Here is a 15,396-nt window from a genome sequence, read left to right on the forward strand (position 1 = left end):
GTAGTTCACCCTCGGGGCTGAGGGTATGTACTAGTAGCTATGTGTTTGATCTCTGTCTCTCATGTTCTTGATTTGGCACGATCTTGATGTATCGCGAGCCTTGCTATTATAGTTGGATCTTATGATATTTCTCCCCCTCTACTCTCTTGTAATGGATTGAGTTTTCCCTTTAAAGTTATCTTATCGGATTGAGTCTTTAATGATTTGAGAACACTTGATGTAGGTCTTGCGTGGGATAACCATGGTGACAATGGGTTATTCTATTGATTCACTTGATGTATGTTTCGGTGATCAACTTGCGGGTTCCGCCCATGAACCTATGCATAGGGGTTGGCACATCTTTTCATCTTGACTCTCCGGTAGAAACTTTGGGGCACTCTTTGAGGTTCTATGTGTTGGTTGAATAGATGAATCATAGATTGTGTGATGCATATCGTATAATCATACCCACGGATACTTGAGGTGACATTGGTGTATCTAGGTGACATTAGGGTTTTTGTTGATGTGTGTCTTAAGGTGTTATTTTACTACGGACTCTAGGGCTGTTTGTGACACTTATAGGAATAGCCCAATGGATTGATCGGAAAGAATAACTTTGAGGTGGTTTCGTACCCTACCATAATCTCTTCGTTTGTTCTCCGCTATTAGTGACTTTGGAGTGACTCTTTGTTGCATGTTGAGGGATAGTTATATGATCCAATTATGTTATTATTGTTGAGAGAACTTGCACTAGTGAAAGTATGAACCCTAGGCCTTGTTTCCTAGCATTGCAATACCGTTTGTGCTCACTTTTATCACTAGTTACCTTGCTGTTTTTATATTTTCAGATTACAAAAACCTATATCTACCATCCATATTGCACTTGTATCACCATATCTTCGCCGAACTAGTGCACCTATACAATTTACCGTTGTATTGGGTGTGTTGGGGACACAAGAGACTGTTTGTTATTTGATTGCAGGGTTGTTTGAGAGAGACCATCTTCAACCTACGCCTCTCACGGATTGATAAACCTTAGGTCATCCACTTGAGGGAAATTTGCTACTGTCCTACAAACCTCTGCACTTGGAGGCCCAACAACGTCTACAAGAAGAAGGTTGCGTAGTAGACATCAAGCTGCTCCACCATTTTTACACTTAAACACTCGAGTTGACAAGTTGTAATAAGAATCGTTCGGTTTGCTTATCAAAGACAAGAGTTTTGTAATATCTTAATGATTGTTATCCCATCAATAAATGTGTCCAAATCCCCAGTGGGTGGCTTAGCTGCGAACCTGATTCGCCTAAGTATCAAAAACTACTTAGAGTGGAGAGCAATCCTCCCACTCGGGGCTTAGCCAGGAACCTGATTCGCCTAAGTTTGAAAAATCCTACTAAGTGAAGAGCAACCCTCTCACTCGGAGGCTTACTTGCAGTCCCGTACTCGCCTAAGTTTGAAAAATCCTACTGAGTGAAGAGCAACCCTCTCACTCGGAGGCTTAGCTGCAGTCCCGTACTCGCCTAAGTTTGAAAAATCCTACCGAGTGAAGAGCAACCCTCTCACCCGGGGCTTACCTGCAGTCCCGTACTCGCCTAAGTTTGAAAAATCCTACCGAGTGAAGAGCAACCCTCTCACTCGGAGGCTTAGCTACAGTCCCGTACTCGCCTAAGTTTGAAAAATCCTACTGAGTGAAGAGCAACCCTCTCACTCGGAGGCTTAGCTGCAGTCCCGTACTCGCCTAAGTTTGAAAAATCCTACTGAGTGAAGAGCAACCCTCTCACTCGGAGGCTTAGCTGCAGTCCCGTAATCGCCTAAGTTTGAAAAATCCTACCGAGTGAAGATCAACCCTCTCACTCGGAGGCTTAGCTGCAGTCCCGTACTCGCCTAAGTTTGAAAAATCCTACCGAGTTAAGAGCAACCCTCTCACTTGGGGGCTTAGCTGCAGTCTCGTACTCGCTTAAGTTTGAAAAATCCTACCGAGTGAAGAGCAACCCTCTCACTCGGGGGCTTAGCTGCAGTCCCGTACTCGCCTAAGTTTGAAAAATCCTACCGAGTGAAGAGCAACCCTCTCACTCGGAGGCTTAGCTGCAGTCCCGTACTTGCCTAAGTTTGAAAAATCCTACCGAGTGAAGAGAACCCTCTCACGCGGGGGCTTAGCTGTAGTCTCGTACTCGCCTAAGTTTGAAAAATCCTACCGAGCGAAGAGCAACCCTCTCACTCGGGGGGCTTAGCTGCAGTCCCGTACTCGCCTAAGTTTTAAACCATTCCTAGTGGTCGAATCACAAGTACAACGTGCGCTCCATCCTGATCCGCAAGGACAACGAGGTGCAGGTCGTGCAAGGCACCTAGTGCTCTTGTCCATGACCCACTCGACGGAGCTGCGTCACAAGTATAACGTGCGCTCCATCCTGGTCCGCAAGGACGGCGAGGTACAGGTCATGCACAACACCTAGTGCTCTTGTCCATGACCCACTCGACGGAGCCGCGTCACAAGTATAATGTGCGCTCCATCCAGGTCCGCAAGGATGACGAGGTACATGTCGTATGTAGCACCCAATACTCGTGCCCACAACCTGTGACACAGATCCAATGGCAGTTCCAAGTGAAGAATCTAGTTTCACTCGGAGTCAAGAGATTCAAAGGCAGCAAAGACAAAATCAAGTCCAGATAAATCCCACGAGGTTCCGAACTGCAGATAAAAGTGCTCGGGCATCAGGCCCGAAGGAGTTTAACGATTACAAAATCACTCGGCATTCCGAGGAAAATTTAATTAGGGCATAAAGTTTGTTCACACCGCAGGAGGAGGGCTGGCAGGCTCGACGAACTCGTCCAGGTCGATTCTGTCTGCAATACGAGTAGCGGCTTCGATGAAGGTCTCCATGAAGGACTGAAAGTTGAGCTCCTTAGTATTGGCAACCTTGAGTGCTGCAAGTTTCTCCTCCTTGACCTCTTTGCAGTGGACGTGAACCAGATACAGGGCTACATCAGCACCGCATCGGGCGGATGATTTCTTCCATTCCTGCACTCGATCGGGGATCTCGTTAAGTCGAGTCATCATAAACTCGAGGTCATTCTGAAATGTCACCCTTGGCCAGAGCACCGTGTCGATCCGTGACACCGCCACCTTCAGTTGGGCAATGTAGTCCATGGCACTGGCAAGACGAGATTCCAGTCGGAGCACATTCATGGCAGCTTCATCCTTGACAGGGGAGTTAATGGGGTCCAAACTCGTCTCAATCCTCCCAGCTCTTCCTCGAAGTTTTGACAGAATTCTGCGCATGCAGAGAAATGATGAGTCGACAGTCGTAAGGCGAGTCAGCAATAACGAATCAGTCGAACAAGGAAAAATACCTTCAAGCATAACGAACAGCTTCTTGGCAAGTCCCCCCAGATAAATTTCCAGCTCGTCTCTCTTCCGAGTGAGGTCTTCAACTTTGTCAGTCATTGTCACCTTGTCCTTCTTCAGTTGCACGACTTCTTTGTTGGCTTCATTGATGATAGTCTTCAATTTGGCGTTTTCTTCTTCTAACTTATCGACTGAAGCCAGCTTCTTGTCGGCAAGTTCAGTTCTCTCCCGCCCCGTCTTCTGAGCTGCGGCAAGATCAAGATCCTTCTGCTCCAGCGCCTGCTTCATTTTCTTTAAAGAAATAACATTCTTCAGACGGGCTTGGAGTTGTCTGTTTTCACTACGCACATCTGTTCAAGTGAAGTCACTCGGTTCAAGAAGCGAAAAGTAAAGCTGACAAAGCAAGCAGTCGACAAGTAGTTACCTCCCATAGCAGCAGCTTCATCTTGAGCCTTCTGCAAGTTTTTCTTGGCTAACCCCAGATCAAGGTTGAGTTGGATCTGTTTCTTCTCCAAGTCAGTAAATCGAGCCCCGAGCTCACAAGATCTCTGCAGTCAGTCGACAGAAACAAGAATTGGTTGCTTCCGAGCGATAAAGTACAAGTTCAACTTGTTACGACAAAAAGAGTTCTAAGACTACTGCCGAATCAAACATTCAACAGTAGTCTCGGGGACTACACCCAGTGGGTGCACTTAGCGTGCCCCCACTGGTTCGACATTTCAATCGGCTTGGTCCGTCCAGTCGCAAAAAACAACAACAACAACTGTTATTCTTAGACCACAGTCGACTGCCCGCAGTCGACTAAGGTCTCGGGGACTACACCCAGTGGGTGCACTTAGTGTGCCCCCACTGGTCCAGATTCCACTCGACATGCTTCGCCCAAACTGAGTGGAAGAACCGTCTAGAGACATTTTGTTCAAAGACCCCCGCCGAATCAAACATTCAACGGTGGCCTCGGGGACTACACCCAGTGGGTGCACTCTGCGTGCCCCCACTAGTTCAAAGAAACACTTGACACGACCTAGTCGACTCAAGTGGAAAAACTACTCGGCAAAAGTCAAAACACCCAGTGGGTGTATAGATGCAAAGTGCAGACTGACAATAGATGCACATTAAAGGTTTTCGGGCAGCATATCCTAACATAACAAGCATCAAGATAAAAAGATCAGTTGGAAATCAGCTAACCTGGACGTTGGTATGGAGTGCTAAGCTGGCATCATAGGCAGCCTAGCTGGCCTCACGCACCACCTTCATCTGCTCCATCATAAGGCCTGCCTGGCGTATGGCTTCCTTGGCAGCGGTCACCTTGTCCTCCGGGACATGATGGGTGATGAAAAGCAGAGTTGGTGGAACAGTCGCAGCAACCTGGGGATCTGAGACATGGAGTTGCACGGAAGAGGCAGGGACTTGGATAGTCGACGACGAAGGGCGTTCAGTCGACACAGGATCAACAAAAGTAACAGAGGCGCGATTGAGGTCTCCAGACTGCTGGGTCACTGGTTCTAGCACTGGCGCCGTTTGGAGCATCTTGTTGGCTGGCACCGTCCTGCCTGAGGTCCTGCCCCTCCTTCCCGTGGGCTTCTGAGGCATATCATCATCGTCGTCTGGAAGTTCAATAATATTCTGCGAAGCTGCAAAAGAATCGACCACAAGAGTTCAGTTGACCGTGAAAACTAATTGACAAAGTAAAGGCAAGATGGCAGGAGTCATACCTGCTTTGGAAGTGGCCACGTCCTCCATCTCCTCATCATCGTCATCTTTGTAAATGGAAGTCCCAGAAGTAGCAGCACTACACGTTTCAGAGTTCACTCGGTCAAGCTGAAGAATGAGTCGATTGAAATACAGAAGCTTCCAAACAATGCAAAAGTAAAGAGGCAAAACAAAATACTTACGCAGAAGCGACGGGAACATCCACCTTGATCTTAGGCAGGGCCTTCCGAGGCTTTGTAGGTGCAACTTTGGGCTGTTTCGACGCCTTTTCAGTCGGCTCGGAAGAAGATGTCCGAGCGCGCTTCGATGCCTGCTTACTTGGAGCGACTGCTTTGCCTCGTACACTTGCTGGGTCATGCTTTTGCTTGGAGCGTCTTTCAGAACAAGGTGGGGAGTCGACTTCTTCGCCGATGCTTGAGTCTTCACTTTCTTCCCCGTCCTCGTCATCAGATTTCCAGTCGGCGCTCTCGCCTCCGCTCGCCTCTCCCTCCTGGACTTGCTCTCCATTCGGCATAGAGTACATCTCGGTATAGATCTGCGAGGCAAAGAATTACACAAATATCAGTCGGACTCAAGACAGTTGCAAATCAGAGCAAAAAGCATTCGGCAGTAAAAGATCAGACCTTGTCTGGTTCATTGGCGTCGTCAAATGGTGGAACCCTCCTGGACCCCCTAGGATTGTCTTTGTTTCCAGTAATGCCCTGCAGCCACTGCTCTACTATCTCCTCGGTGGCTTCCTCCGGGTGGATCCGAGTGGTGTCATCAATACCCGAGTACATCCACATAGGATGATCGCGGGCCTGGAGTGGCTGGACGCGTCGACTGAGAAACACTTCGAGCAAATCCATGCCAGTCACGCCGTCACGGACTAATTGGACTACTCGTTCGACTAGCATATTCACCTCTGGAGTCACTTTCAAAGGAGAGGGCGGCTGGACTCGATCCATGGAGAAGGGAGGAAGGCCAGTCGACTGACCAGGGGTCGGTTGGTCTTTACAGTAAAACCAGGTCGACTGCCACCCTCTAACATAATCGGGAAGAGTCATAGCTAGAAAAGTATTTCTACCCCTCATCTGAATCCCTAGACCTCCGCACATCTGGATCCGTGTGTCCTCTCATCACTCGGATTAGCATTTTTCATAGTCTGGGAGTGGCAAGTAAAGATGTGTTTGGAGAGACCCAAGTGCGGTCGACAACCCAGGAAATTCTCACACATGGAAACAAATGCAGTGAGATATGTGATGGTGTTGGGGGAAAAGTGATGAAGCTGGGCTCCAAAAAAGTTCAAGAAACCCCGGAAAAAAGGATGAGGGGGCAGAGAGAAACCACGGTCGACACGAGTCGCGAGGAGGACGCACTCACCCTCCTGCGGCCGCGGCTCGGTCTCGTTTCCCGGCAGCCTCCAAGATCCGTGGGCAATCAGGCCCCCTTCGACCAAATCCTCCATGTCCTCCTTCTGAATCGTGGAACGAATCCAGTCACCCTGGATCCAACCGGACGGCAGGCCGGACCTTGACGACGACCCCCCCGACTCATCTTCTTGCCCTTCGCCGCCGCCGTCACCTTCTTTGCGTGCTCCAGGGCCGCTGTCTTGTCTTTCCCCATCGCAGCGGACTGCGCTCAAGCAGGGCAGCAGTGTCGAGATTGTAGGCGGGCGCGATGGAGAAGCAGAGGAAGAAGAAGGGGAATGGGGCGCACTGGGCAGAACACATCGACTCCGACGACTTATATAGTCCCGCTTCCGGGTGGCTGGCTTGTGGGCCCGGTCGATCCTGTCAAATCCCGCAACAGTCACGCGCTCAATACGTGGCGAAAAAGGCGGCGCGAGAATCGAGGCGCCCCTTGTCTAATCCGTTCCGTTTACCGCGGTGCTCTCCGTCCCGTGCGCTTCTCCAAATTTCGAATCCCGTGAGATCCGGGAACAGCAGTGCAACCAATCGCGCCAAAGATTTCATGCCGCTCCAACACTCGAAGCATATCAACATAAGTTCACTCGACAAACTCTGAATGGATCAAGGCGACTGAAAACGAAGTTGAAGTTCCAGCACGGTTCATCGGCCCAGTTAAAATGCCTCCGAAGCATAAAACTCGGGTCAGAATCATCTTCAACCTCTTCTCCACTCGGACCCTGATCCATTCGGGGGCTAATGACGATGACATGTACCTAGGGTAGGGTAATGGGCATGACCTAGACACCCTTCCCAAGGACACCTGCCCTAAAGTCCAAGACATTCAAAGCACAGTAGCATCTACCGACTGAAATCACCTCAGAGTGCAACCCACTCGACCAACAGAATTTCACCCGGATAACCCAATTCCATTCGACCAGAATATAATCATTCGACCATAACAGAAACAACTCGGAGTACAGAAGATCTAAAGTCACTTAGGATGGCAACGGTCAGGTGTTCACTCGGTAGTCTTAATGATCATTTATATGCCTTTATTGTTGGCGTTACCAGTAACGTCCCACCTTTATGTACATTGAACCTCTTGTAACGTGGGCGGGCTGGGGTCCTGGCGCACTCTATATAAGCCACCCCCTCCACTGGCACAAGGGTTCGCACCCCCTGTAACTTCACGCATAATCCAGTCGACCGCCTCCGGGCACCGAGACGTAGGGCTGTTACTTCCTCCGAGAAGGGCCTGAACTCGTAAATCTTGCATGCACAATCTCACCGTAGCTAGGATCTCGCCTCCTCCTACGTACCCCCATATTCTACTGTTAGACTTAGAACCACGACATCAGCCTCGCGCCACGGACAAGCGGAGACGGCCCAAAAACTAGGCATTCTCGCCAGTGTTCGAGTCAGACAGATCTTGCAACAAAGTATATCATGTGGTAGTAAACTCTGATGTGACATAGCCAATTCTCATCAAATTCATCTACAAAATAAAAAAGAAGTAGGTAATGGATTTTTAAAGAAAACAAGCTAAAAATGCATGGAAAATCAAAACGCTCAACAAAATAAAAGAAAATTTGACTCCCCGTCTACCCCCCCACATCTCTAAGGGCATGTACAATCAGCTGTACAATGATCTACGGTTAGCCGTATGTAACTCTAGCCGCGTAGGAAAATAAATGACATGGGAGAGAGCGAGAGAACTCATCAGGCCAACAACTCAAATGAAAATGGAAAACAAACATGACATGCAACCCAACAGAGAAGCCCACATAGAGGAAAGAAGCCCACATAGTCTTGTCCGGCAAAACAGGGCCACACAAGCTGGGGGCTAACGAGGTGTACCAAGTTCTGGATACTTATTGTCAGGCAACTGGGCAACACATCAACTATTCAAAATCTTCAATATTCTTTAGCTAAGGAGTGCCAGATTCGGTGATGGAGGAAATAAAGGAAATACTCAATGTCCTGAATGAAACTCTGAATGAGAAGTATTTGGGGATGCCCTCAGATGTTGGTAGCTCTAAGAACGGTGCTTTTAAATACCTCAAGGACCGTCTGTGGAGTAAGGTTCAGGGGTGGATCGAGAGCACTATGTCATCAGCATGCAAGGAAGTGTTAGTTAAGTCTGTTGCTCAAGCAGTGCCAGTTTTTTCGATGTCATGTTTCAAGCTACCAAGAGGGTTGTGTGAACACCTAAACATGCTCATCAGGAAATTCTGGTGGGGTAGCAAGGAGGGAAAACGGAAGCCACATTGGGTCTCCTGGAAATCTATGACGCAACCTAAGGACATGGGGGGGCTGGGGTTTAAAGACTTCGAGCTTTTCAACCTTGCCATGTTGGCAAGACAAGCGTGGCGACTGCTGCAGAATCCGGACACACTATGTGCCCGTGTTCTGAAGAGCATCTACTATCCATCCTCTGACATTCTTGAAGCTGAACTAGGAGGCCGACCTAGTCAAGTATGGAGAGAAATTGTGGAGGGCAGGGATATTTTGAAGCAAGGGCTGATTAGACGAATTGGGAATGGAGCTACTACTAATATATGGACACATAATTGGCTGCCAAGGGACGAAATGCTTCGACCTTATGGGTGTCTGACACAAAATCGGCCTACATTGGTCTCTGAACTCACAATTCCTTCTACGGCATCATGGAACAGGCAAATGGTGCACTCCACTTTCATGCCGATGGATGCCGAAACTATATTGGGAATTCCTTTGTGCACTCGGAACATGTCAGACTTTTGGGCTTGGCATTATGAAAAACACGGTATTTTCTCTGTGAAGTCAGCTTATAAAATGATCATTACAACCAGGCAGCGCAGAGAGGCTTGGCTGGAGGGAACAGCAGGCCCGTCGAGTGCTAGGGCGGAGAAAGGTGCATGGAAATCATTGTGGAACACTGAAGTTCCGGGCAAGGTCGGGATGTTTTTATGGAGATTATCCAAGCAGTCGCTGCCGACGAATGACGTAATTAAGGGCGCATCGCCATATGACAGATTCTAGCCAGTGTGGTTTTTGCGGGGTACAGGACTCGTGGCGACACTCGTTGCTGGAATGCACCGCGTCGCGGAGTGTTTGGGCGTTGGGTGACGAGGAGTTGACACATAAAATCATAGCCACCACTGAGCCCAATGCTAAAAACTGGCTGTTTACTTTGATGGAAAGCTTGCCGCCTGACAAGTTTGTCCGTCTGGCGGTCATGACGTGGTCAATTTGGCATGCCCGCCACAAAGCAATTCACGAGGCAATCTTCCAAAGCCCCCATCAGACACATATATTCATCAACAGGTTCATCGACGAAATTGGCATTGTCAATGATGGAAATAGGCGCCCACGGCAGACTGGGGCTCCAACTCGTGAACAGCGCCAGAGCCCAAAGAGGCCACCTCCTGGATATTGCAAAATACATGTTGACGCAGGTGTTCGTGCGAGAAAAGGAGGATCAGCGGCTGCAGTATGTAGAGATGAAGCAGGGAACTATCTTGGGGCCTCAGCTTTGGTTATTGAGGGTGTCACGGACCCAGCGTCACTGGAAGCGTTGGCATGCCGCGAGGCGCTGTGCTTGGCGGAGGACTTGAATATCCAAAGTTTTATTATTGCATCAGACTGCAAACAGGTAGTGGCAGATATTGGTCGAAGCGCTAGAGGGAGATATGGAGCGATAATCAGCGAGATCAACCTCAAAGCTGCCACTGTTCAATGTAAATTTACTTTTGAGTGTCGTGCAAGCACATAGTTTAGCAAAATTTTCACTTTCTAGAGGTCCTGGTCTCCACGTCTGGTTTGGCGTTCCTTACAACCAGAACCGTATCCCACTTCATGTGGCTTTTGATGAATAAAGTTGATTTCACCCCTCAAAAAAAAAGGGGCACACAAGCGAGTTGTCAGGCTCGCTTCTAGCCAGCAATAAAAATAAACGAAATGACAACGAGCACTCCAAATACACGAATCTTGACAAGGAGTTAGATGAGAGATAACTGAATTAACAAAACATAAAAAAACAGTTTACATGAATCTTATAGCAATTAATCATGTGCTTGAAGACTTAGATGTGAGGTAATATATTGCATCTAGATGTGAATAGCAACCCCTTTTTTATTTTACTTTATTATTATTTATATAAAATTTCTTTTGAAGCATTTTCCTTTTTATAAGTTTTTTTAGTAGAGAAAACTCCAATCGCATCCCTATTGGGCCTGGCGTTTGGAAGTTTTTGTAGGCTTCATCTTGTGGAAGGTGGGAATAGAAGGGCCCAATGTTAACAATACTCTAACGAATACCAAGTCCAGGCAGTTGAGGCCCCGTGCTCGGCCGAACCGCCGTTCAAACTCACCGCCGCATCGCCCGCCACAAACCTTGCTCGGCTCTTCCCGACCCATCAATCAGCCGAACATCTCGGGCTGGCTTCCTCTCTCCTCTCCGTTCCCCACCCCATCTCGACCCCGCCGTCAGATGGCGCCACCGCCGGCCTCGTACCCCTCGCCGCACCGGCCGGCGCTCCGGCCGGGCAGCCTGCAGCGCCTGCTCCGCCCGCCGGACCCCTCCGACACCGACGACGCCCCCACCCCGCGCTCCCGCTCCCGTGCCCGCTCCAACGGCCGCGTCCTGCTCCAGGTCACCAACATCACGCCGGCGCTCACCGGCGCCGACCCATTCTCGGGCCACCAGGGCTTCTACCTCCGCCTCTCCGACTCGTCCCGCTCCTGCTACGTCTCCCTCCACGCCGACCACGACGACCTCATCCTCGCAAACGGCCTCCACATCGGCCAGGTCATCGAGGTGGACCACCTCATGCCTTCCGTCCCAGCTCCCGTGCTCCGCAGCTTCCGCGTCCTCCCGGGCCGGTACCCCTGCATCCAGCACGACTCCACGGACGACGACGTCGACGCCGACGCCTGCTCCGCCCGCGCCGAGGTCAAGGATAAGGAGGTCGTCTCTGAGCGCCCGCGCCCGCGCCCGCGTCCGCACCGGCCCTCGCCGACGCCGCCTCTCCCGGAGAGGAAGGCGTGGCAGTCCGGCTCCCCTGCCACGATGGGCCACGGCCACAGGTCGCGGTCGTTCACGACTCTGTCCGAGGCGTGCGCGGCGGCGGTAAAGCCGGTGAGAAGGAGCGAGGGGGAGCGGAGGGGCGCCGATTTCCTGAAGAAGGTCAGGAAGATCAGCGCTGCGTCCATCGACGGCAACAGCAGCGACGTCGACGATGACGAGGACGAGTCGGACGTCTCGTCGTCGATTTCCACCACGAGGAGGAACTGGGATTTCACCGGCAGCATAAGACCCGTCGCCCCCCGGAGACGCAGCAACAGTGTAAAGCCATTTCTCTAATTTGCGTGACCAATTTTTTTTCCCAAGAACTCAACCTTCTAACTCAATCAATTTTTCATTTTTGTATGCTGTAGATATCTCCAGGGAGATCAGGCCCAAACCAGAGCGGCACGGCGAATGACCCACTGGAGTCGGTGAGAAGGAAAGCCGAGAAGGCATTTAAGGTGCTCTCCAAGAGGAGCGCGCACGCCTCAAGCAAGACGCCCAGAGAGAGCTCCAGCGCGGCGGGGACACCGCGGAGCACCGGTGCGACGAGCGGGATCCGGTGGTGCGAGGACAATGTGCTGTGGAGCTCGCTCTCCTCGAGCTTAACGAGGCATGGGAAGGTACATTCTGTTGTCTTCTGTTCCTGTTATCTGAAGAAAGTAAGTTCTGTTTGCTGATAAGACGGCCTGCGATTTCTGTTCCAACAATGGCAGGAGGCAGTGAAGCAGAGAGACATGGCGCTGCAGACTGTGCTTGATGGACTGCTAGAGGCATCCACCACGGAGAAGTTGATAAAATGCTTGAGGCGAGTAAAATCGAAAGCTCATACAAACTTGATCTGAATCTTAACAGACACTAGCCAAACTCATTTCATGTCTGATCCCTCCTTTTGCAGTACATACTCTGAACTGCAATCTGACAAGGACGACGACCCAAAGGAGCTCATCGACAGGTTCTTGCGCTTCTCCCAAGAACTGGACCATGCCATCTTCGTCGCTCAATCACAGACCAGGCTTCGTCAAGCCAAGTCAGGTGGTTCCAATTCGACCTCCTCGGCTTCGGCCAAGGCTGCCATGAAGGCCGCGCTGGACAGGAAACAGTCCGCCATCTCATGGGTCAGAGCAGCCATTGAAGCCGACCTCTCACCTCTCTCCAGCCATACAAGAGTCACCTCTGAATCCGCAAAGCCATCGCCGTCTGAATCAAGGCCTGGCACCCCACGGCTCTGCTGTTCCAAGACAAAGTGCAACTGTAACAGCAAGTCCTCCTCGAGGAGCAACCTGAGTGCCGCCATGGACCTGGCCGTCGCGCTGCGGTCGGAATGCAACCGGTGGTTCCTCAAGTACATCGACAAGTTCCTGGACGACGTCGAGAACGAGGCCGGATACACGACGACGTGCGATTCGCAGGTCGCGGGGCTTCTGCAGCAGCTCAAGAGAGTGGACGACTGGCTCAACCATGTGGTGCGGCACGAGCGGATGCTTCCGGGGCCGGGAGACAGAAGCAGCAGGGACTGCGTGTTTTCCGAGGAGGAGGAGAACGATGCGTGCGAGAGGGTTCGGAGGAAGATATACGGGGCGCTCCTAAGGCATGTCCAGTATGCTGCGACAGCGCTAGAGAGCATGAATAGTGTAGTAACTGAAGAGGAGAATTAGTTGCTAGTGGCAGTAACTAGGTAAGCTCTAGACAGAGACAGAATGGACATTTTTCAGACGTTAATGTAAGTGGATCATCGTCACACATCAAGTAACATGAATAAGTGTCTACTATGACTGAGGGAGCTCGAGCCACAGAAAGAATGGGCATTCAAGGAGGTGTTCTGGAGGTTATGGTAACTGGCCATTGAAAATCATACCGGTTTGAACGAAGTTTGTGCAAATTTAGCAAATTTTACTCGGATTTAAGCGACTTCCAAATTTTGTTTGAATAGTTGGGTGGTAAAATTACCGGCGGTAACTGGTGCCCCTGTATATTTTCTGCCCTTCCGGCCTTCCTTTTTTCCCCAGTGTTGTTATGAAGTCATGCATACATTCAAATGTCAACACAGTTAATAAGTTAGAGTTACAAATCATAACCCTGTGACATGAAAAAGAAAGATCTGAAATGTGAAGCCAATCAAATCATTGTGACCTTTGATCATTTACATGATTATGATTACTTCTTTGTATAACTCCCAGGAAATTCCAAGAAAAGTATGAAGCAAAACAAGTATAGTTACATTATACATGTATAATGATTGGAACTATATATAAGGACCAGAATCAATTAATCCCTATGCAGTTCGGTGTTAGCTAGTGCCACATCTCCAGAGTGGTATTTATTTTTGCAGAGCAGCGATGTGCATCTCAAGACTGCTGACGTTAATCCCATTGTAAGCGAGGGGTGCATACATCCACATGTCGTCGGAGCTCAACAACTGCACATAAATGTTCGATGAAAATTTAGTACTTTTGGTTATGATAAATATTTGGTCAGATTGACAAGGAAATGTAGATGTTGATGTTACACACCTTAATCTGAAGCTGCATAAACTTAACATACTCCACTGCTTCCTCTAGCATTGTACTGATGTCAACCTGTCAGGTCAGATTAATCCAAGTTAGACCTCAATTTATCGTACCAAGTTATATAGGTACAAATTATAGGTCCTTGCAGACCAATACATCCCAGACAGGAACCTACCTTTGTTCCATTGGGAACCAAGTTCTGCAGGGTTTTCAATCTTTCATTGATCCTCTCTCTCCTTTTCTGCAGAATTGATATCAATTTACACCCATTAGAATTCAGAAACATTTATCAACCATGCACCCTTTATCATCTTTTTTGTTGCACTTTGTGATGTCGTGTGCTGAGTACTTACCCTTGCATAGAGGCTCTGAGGATCAGTTGCTGCTCCACGGCTGGCTCTGGTGCCCGTCTTTTTCGAGCTCGACTTGGCGTTGCCATCCAGATCCCCATCTTCTGAGGTGCAGCTGCTGGAGCTTTGAGGATCGATGACATAGGTTTCGTCGCCTTCGATGTCGTTGCTGGTGAAATCCTTTTTGCCAGCCTTCTTGGCCTTCTTTGATGCCTGCATCGGTACATAATTATGATAAGTATGGATCAAAGCAACATTGCAACTGAATTAAGTGACCAATCCATTGAAATTTCTTAAAGCTTACCGTGGTGGCAGCTCTGGACTTCCTCTTGTTAGTCACAGGTGTATGATCATTTGCTGCTTCTTCACCTCCGGCTGGTGCACAGTTGCTGTCTAGAGGACTCAGATCCTCGCCGCCGCCGACTAGGTAGGGGATGTCGGTGCAGTGGGACTGGAATTCGGCATGCGGGAAGGGGTCCATCACCGGGAACTCAAAGCTCTCGTAGCCGTGTGCCGGATCAAGGAAACTGGTGACGCTGGAACTATGGCCTGGCTGAGGCTGGGGCTGTGACCAGCATTGTGGAGACACGTCGTAGTTGAGGCAACTGGAGGAGGAGTTGGAGTCGGTGTCGAGGCCAGGCAAGAACATGGCCGCCATTGCCTCCATGGACTCGTCCTGCTGCTCGTAGGCGAAGCAGTGGTGGTCGCCTCCGAGGAACTGCGACATCATGTCGGTCTCCATCGGCATGGCTGAACTGTAGGAGCTTTCCATTTCAGCTGGGAGAATTGGAAGGGAAGGCTCAACCGCTCAAGGCAAGGGAGGGGCAGAATACTAGCTTTAGAGAGAGAATGCCTTGACTTGAGTGCTTCTGCCGTGGGTCTGTGCAGGGTATTTGTAGGGTGCAGCCCTGCAGGGTGGCTTGGCCTCTATTGTTGACAAAGTACGGAAGCATGTACATCAATCACCTTATCATTCATCACCAAGTTGTCTGTTTGGAAGGAAAGAAATGTTATCTCTAGGGTCAAACCGTCCGTCCGTCCCGTGGGGACGCTGCTGAGGCGTT

The 15,396-nt window shown here is 49.8% G+C and overlaps 2 protein-coding genes across 2 annotated transcripts; one reads left to right on the top strand and one right to left on the bottom strand.

Annotated features, from left to right (window-relative positions):
• The first annotated feature begins 10,800 nt into the window (after positions 1-10,800).
• LOC123049068 (uncharacterized) lies at positions 10,801-13,251 on the top strand. The gene is made up of 4 exons (XM_044472064.1): positions 10,801-11,751; positions 11,844-12,095; positions 12,189-12,280; positions 12,371-13,251. Exons 1-4 carry the CDS (start codon positions 10,897-10,899, stop codon positions 13,128-13,130), a joined length of 1,959 nt encoding a protein of 652 aa, XP_044327999.1. The 5' UTR covers positions 10,801-10,896; the 3' UTR covers positions 13,131-13,251.
• A 308-nt stretch (positions 13,252-13,559) lies between these two features.
• LOC123049069 (transcription factor LRL2) lies at positions 13,560-15,180 on the bottom strand. Its single transcript, XM_044472065.1, has 5 exons — positions 14,637-15,180; positions 14,336-14,545; positions 14,158-14,223; positions 13,986-14,051; positions 13,560-13,891 (listed from the first exon to the last, which is right to left on the bottom strand). Exons 1-5 carry the CDS (start codon positions 15,102-15,104, stop codon positions 13,793-13,795), a joined length of 909 nt encoding a protein of 302 aa, XP_044328000.1. The 5' UTR covers positions 15,105-15,180; the 3' UTR covers positions 13,560-13,792.
• Positions 15,181-15,396: the final 216 nt, after the last annotated feature.

The sequence above is a fragment of the Triticum aestivum genome, chromosome 2D (genome assembly GCF_018294505.1).
Source record: "Triticum aestivum cultivar Chinese Spring chromosome 2D, IWGSC CS RefSeq v2.1, whole genome shotgun sequence".
Classification (NCBI taxonomy): Eukaryota; Viridiplantae; Streptophyta; class Magnoliopsida; order Poales; family Poaceae; genus Triticum; species Triticum aestivum.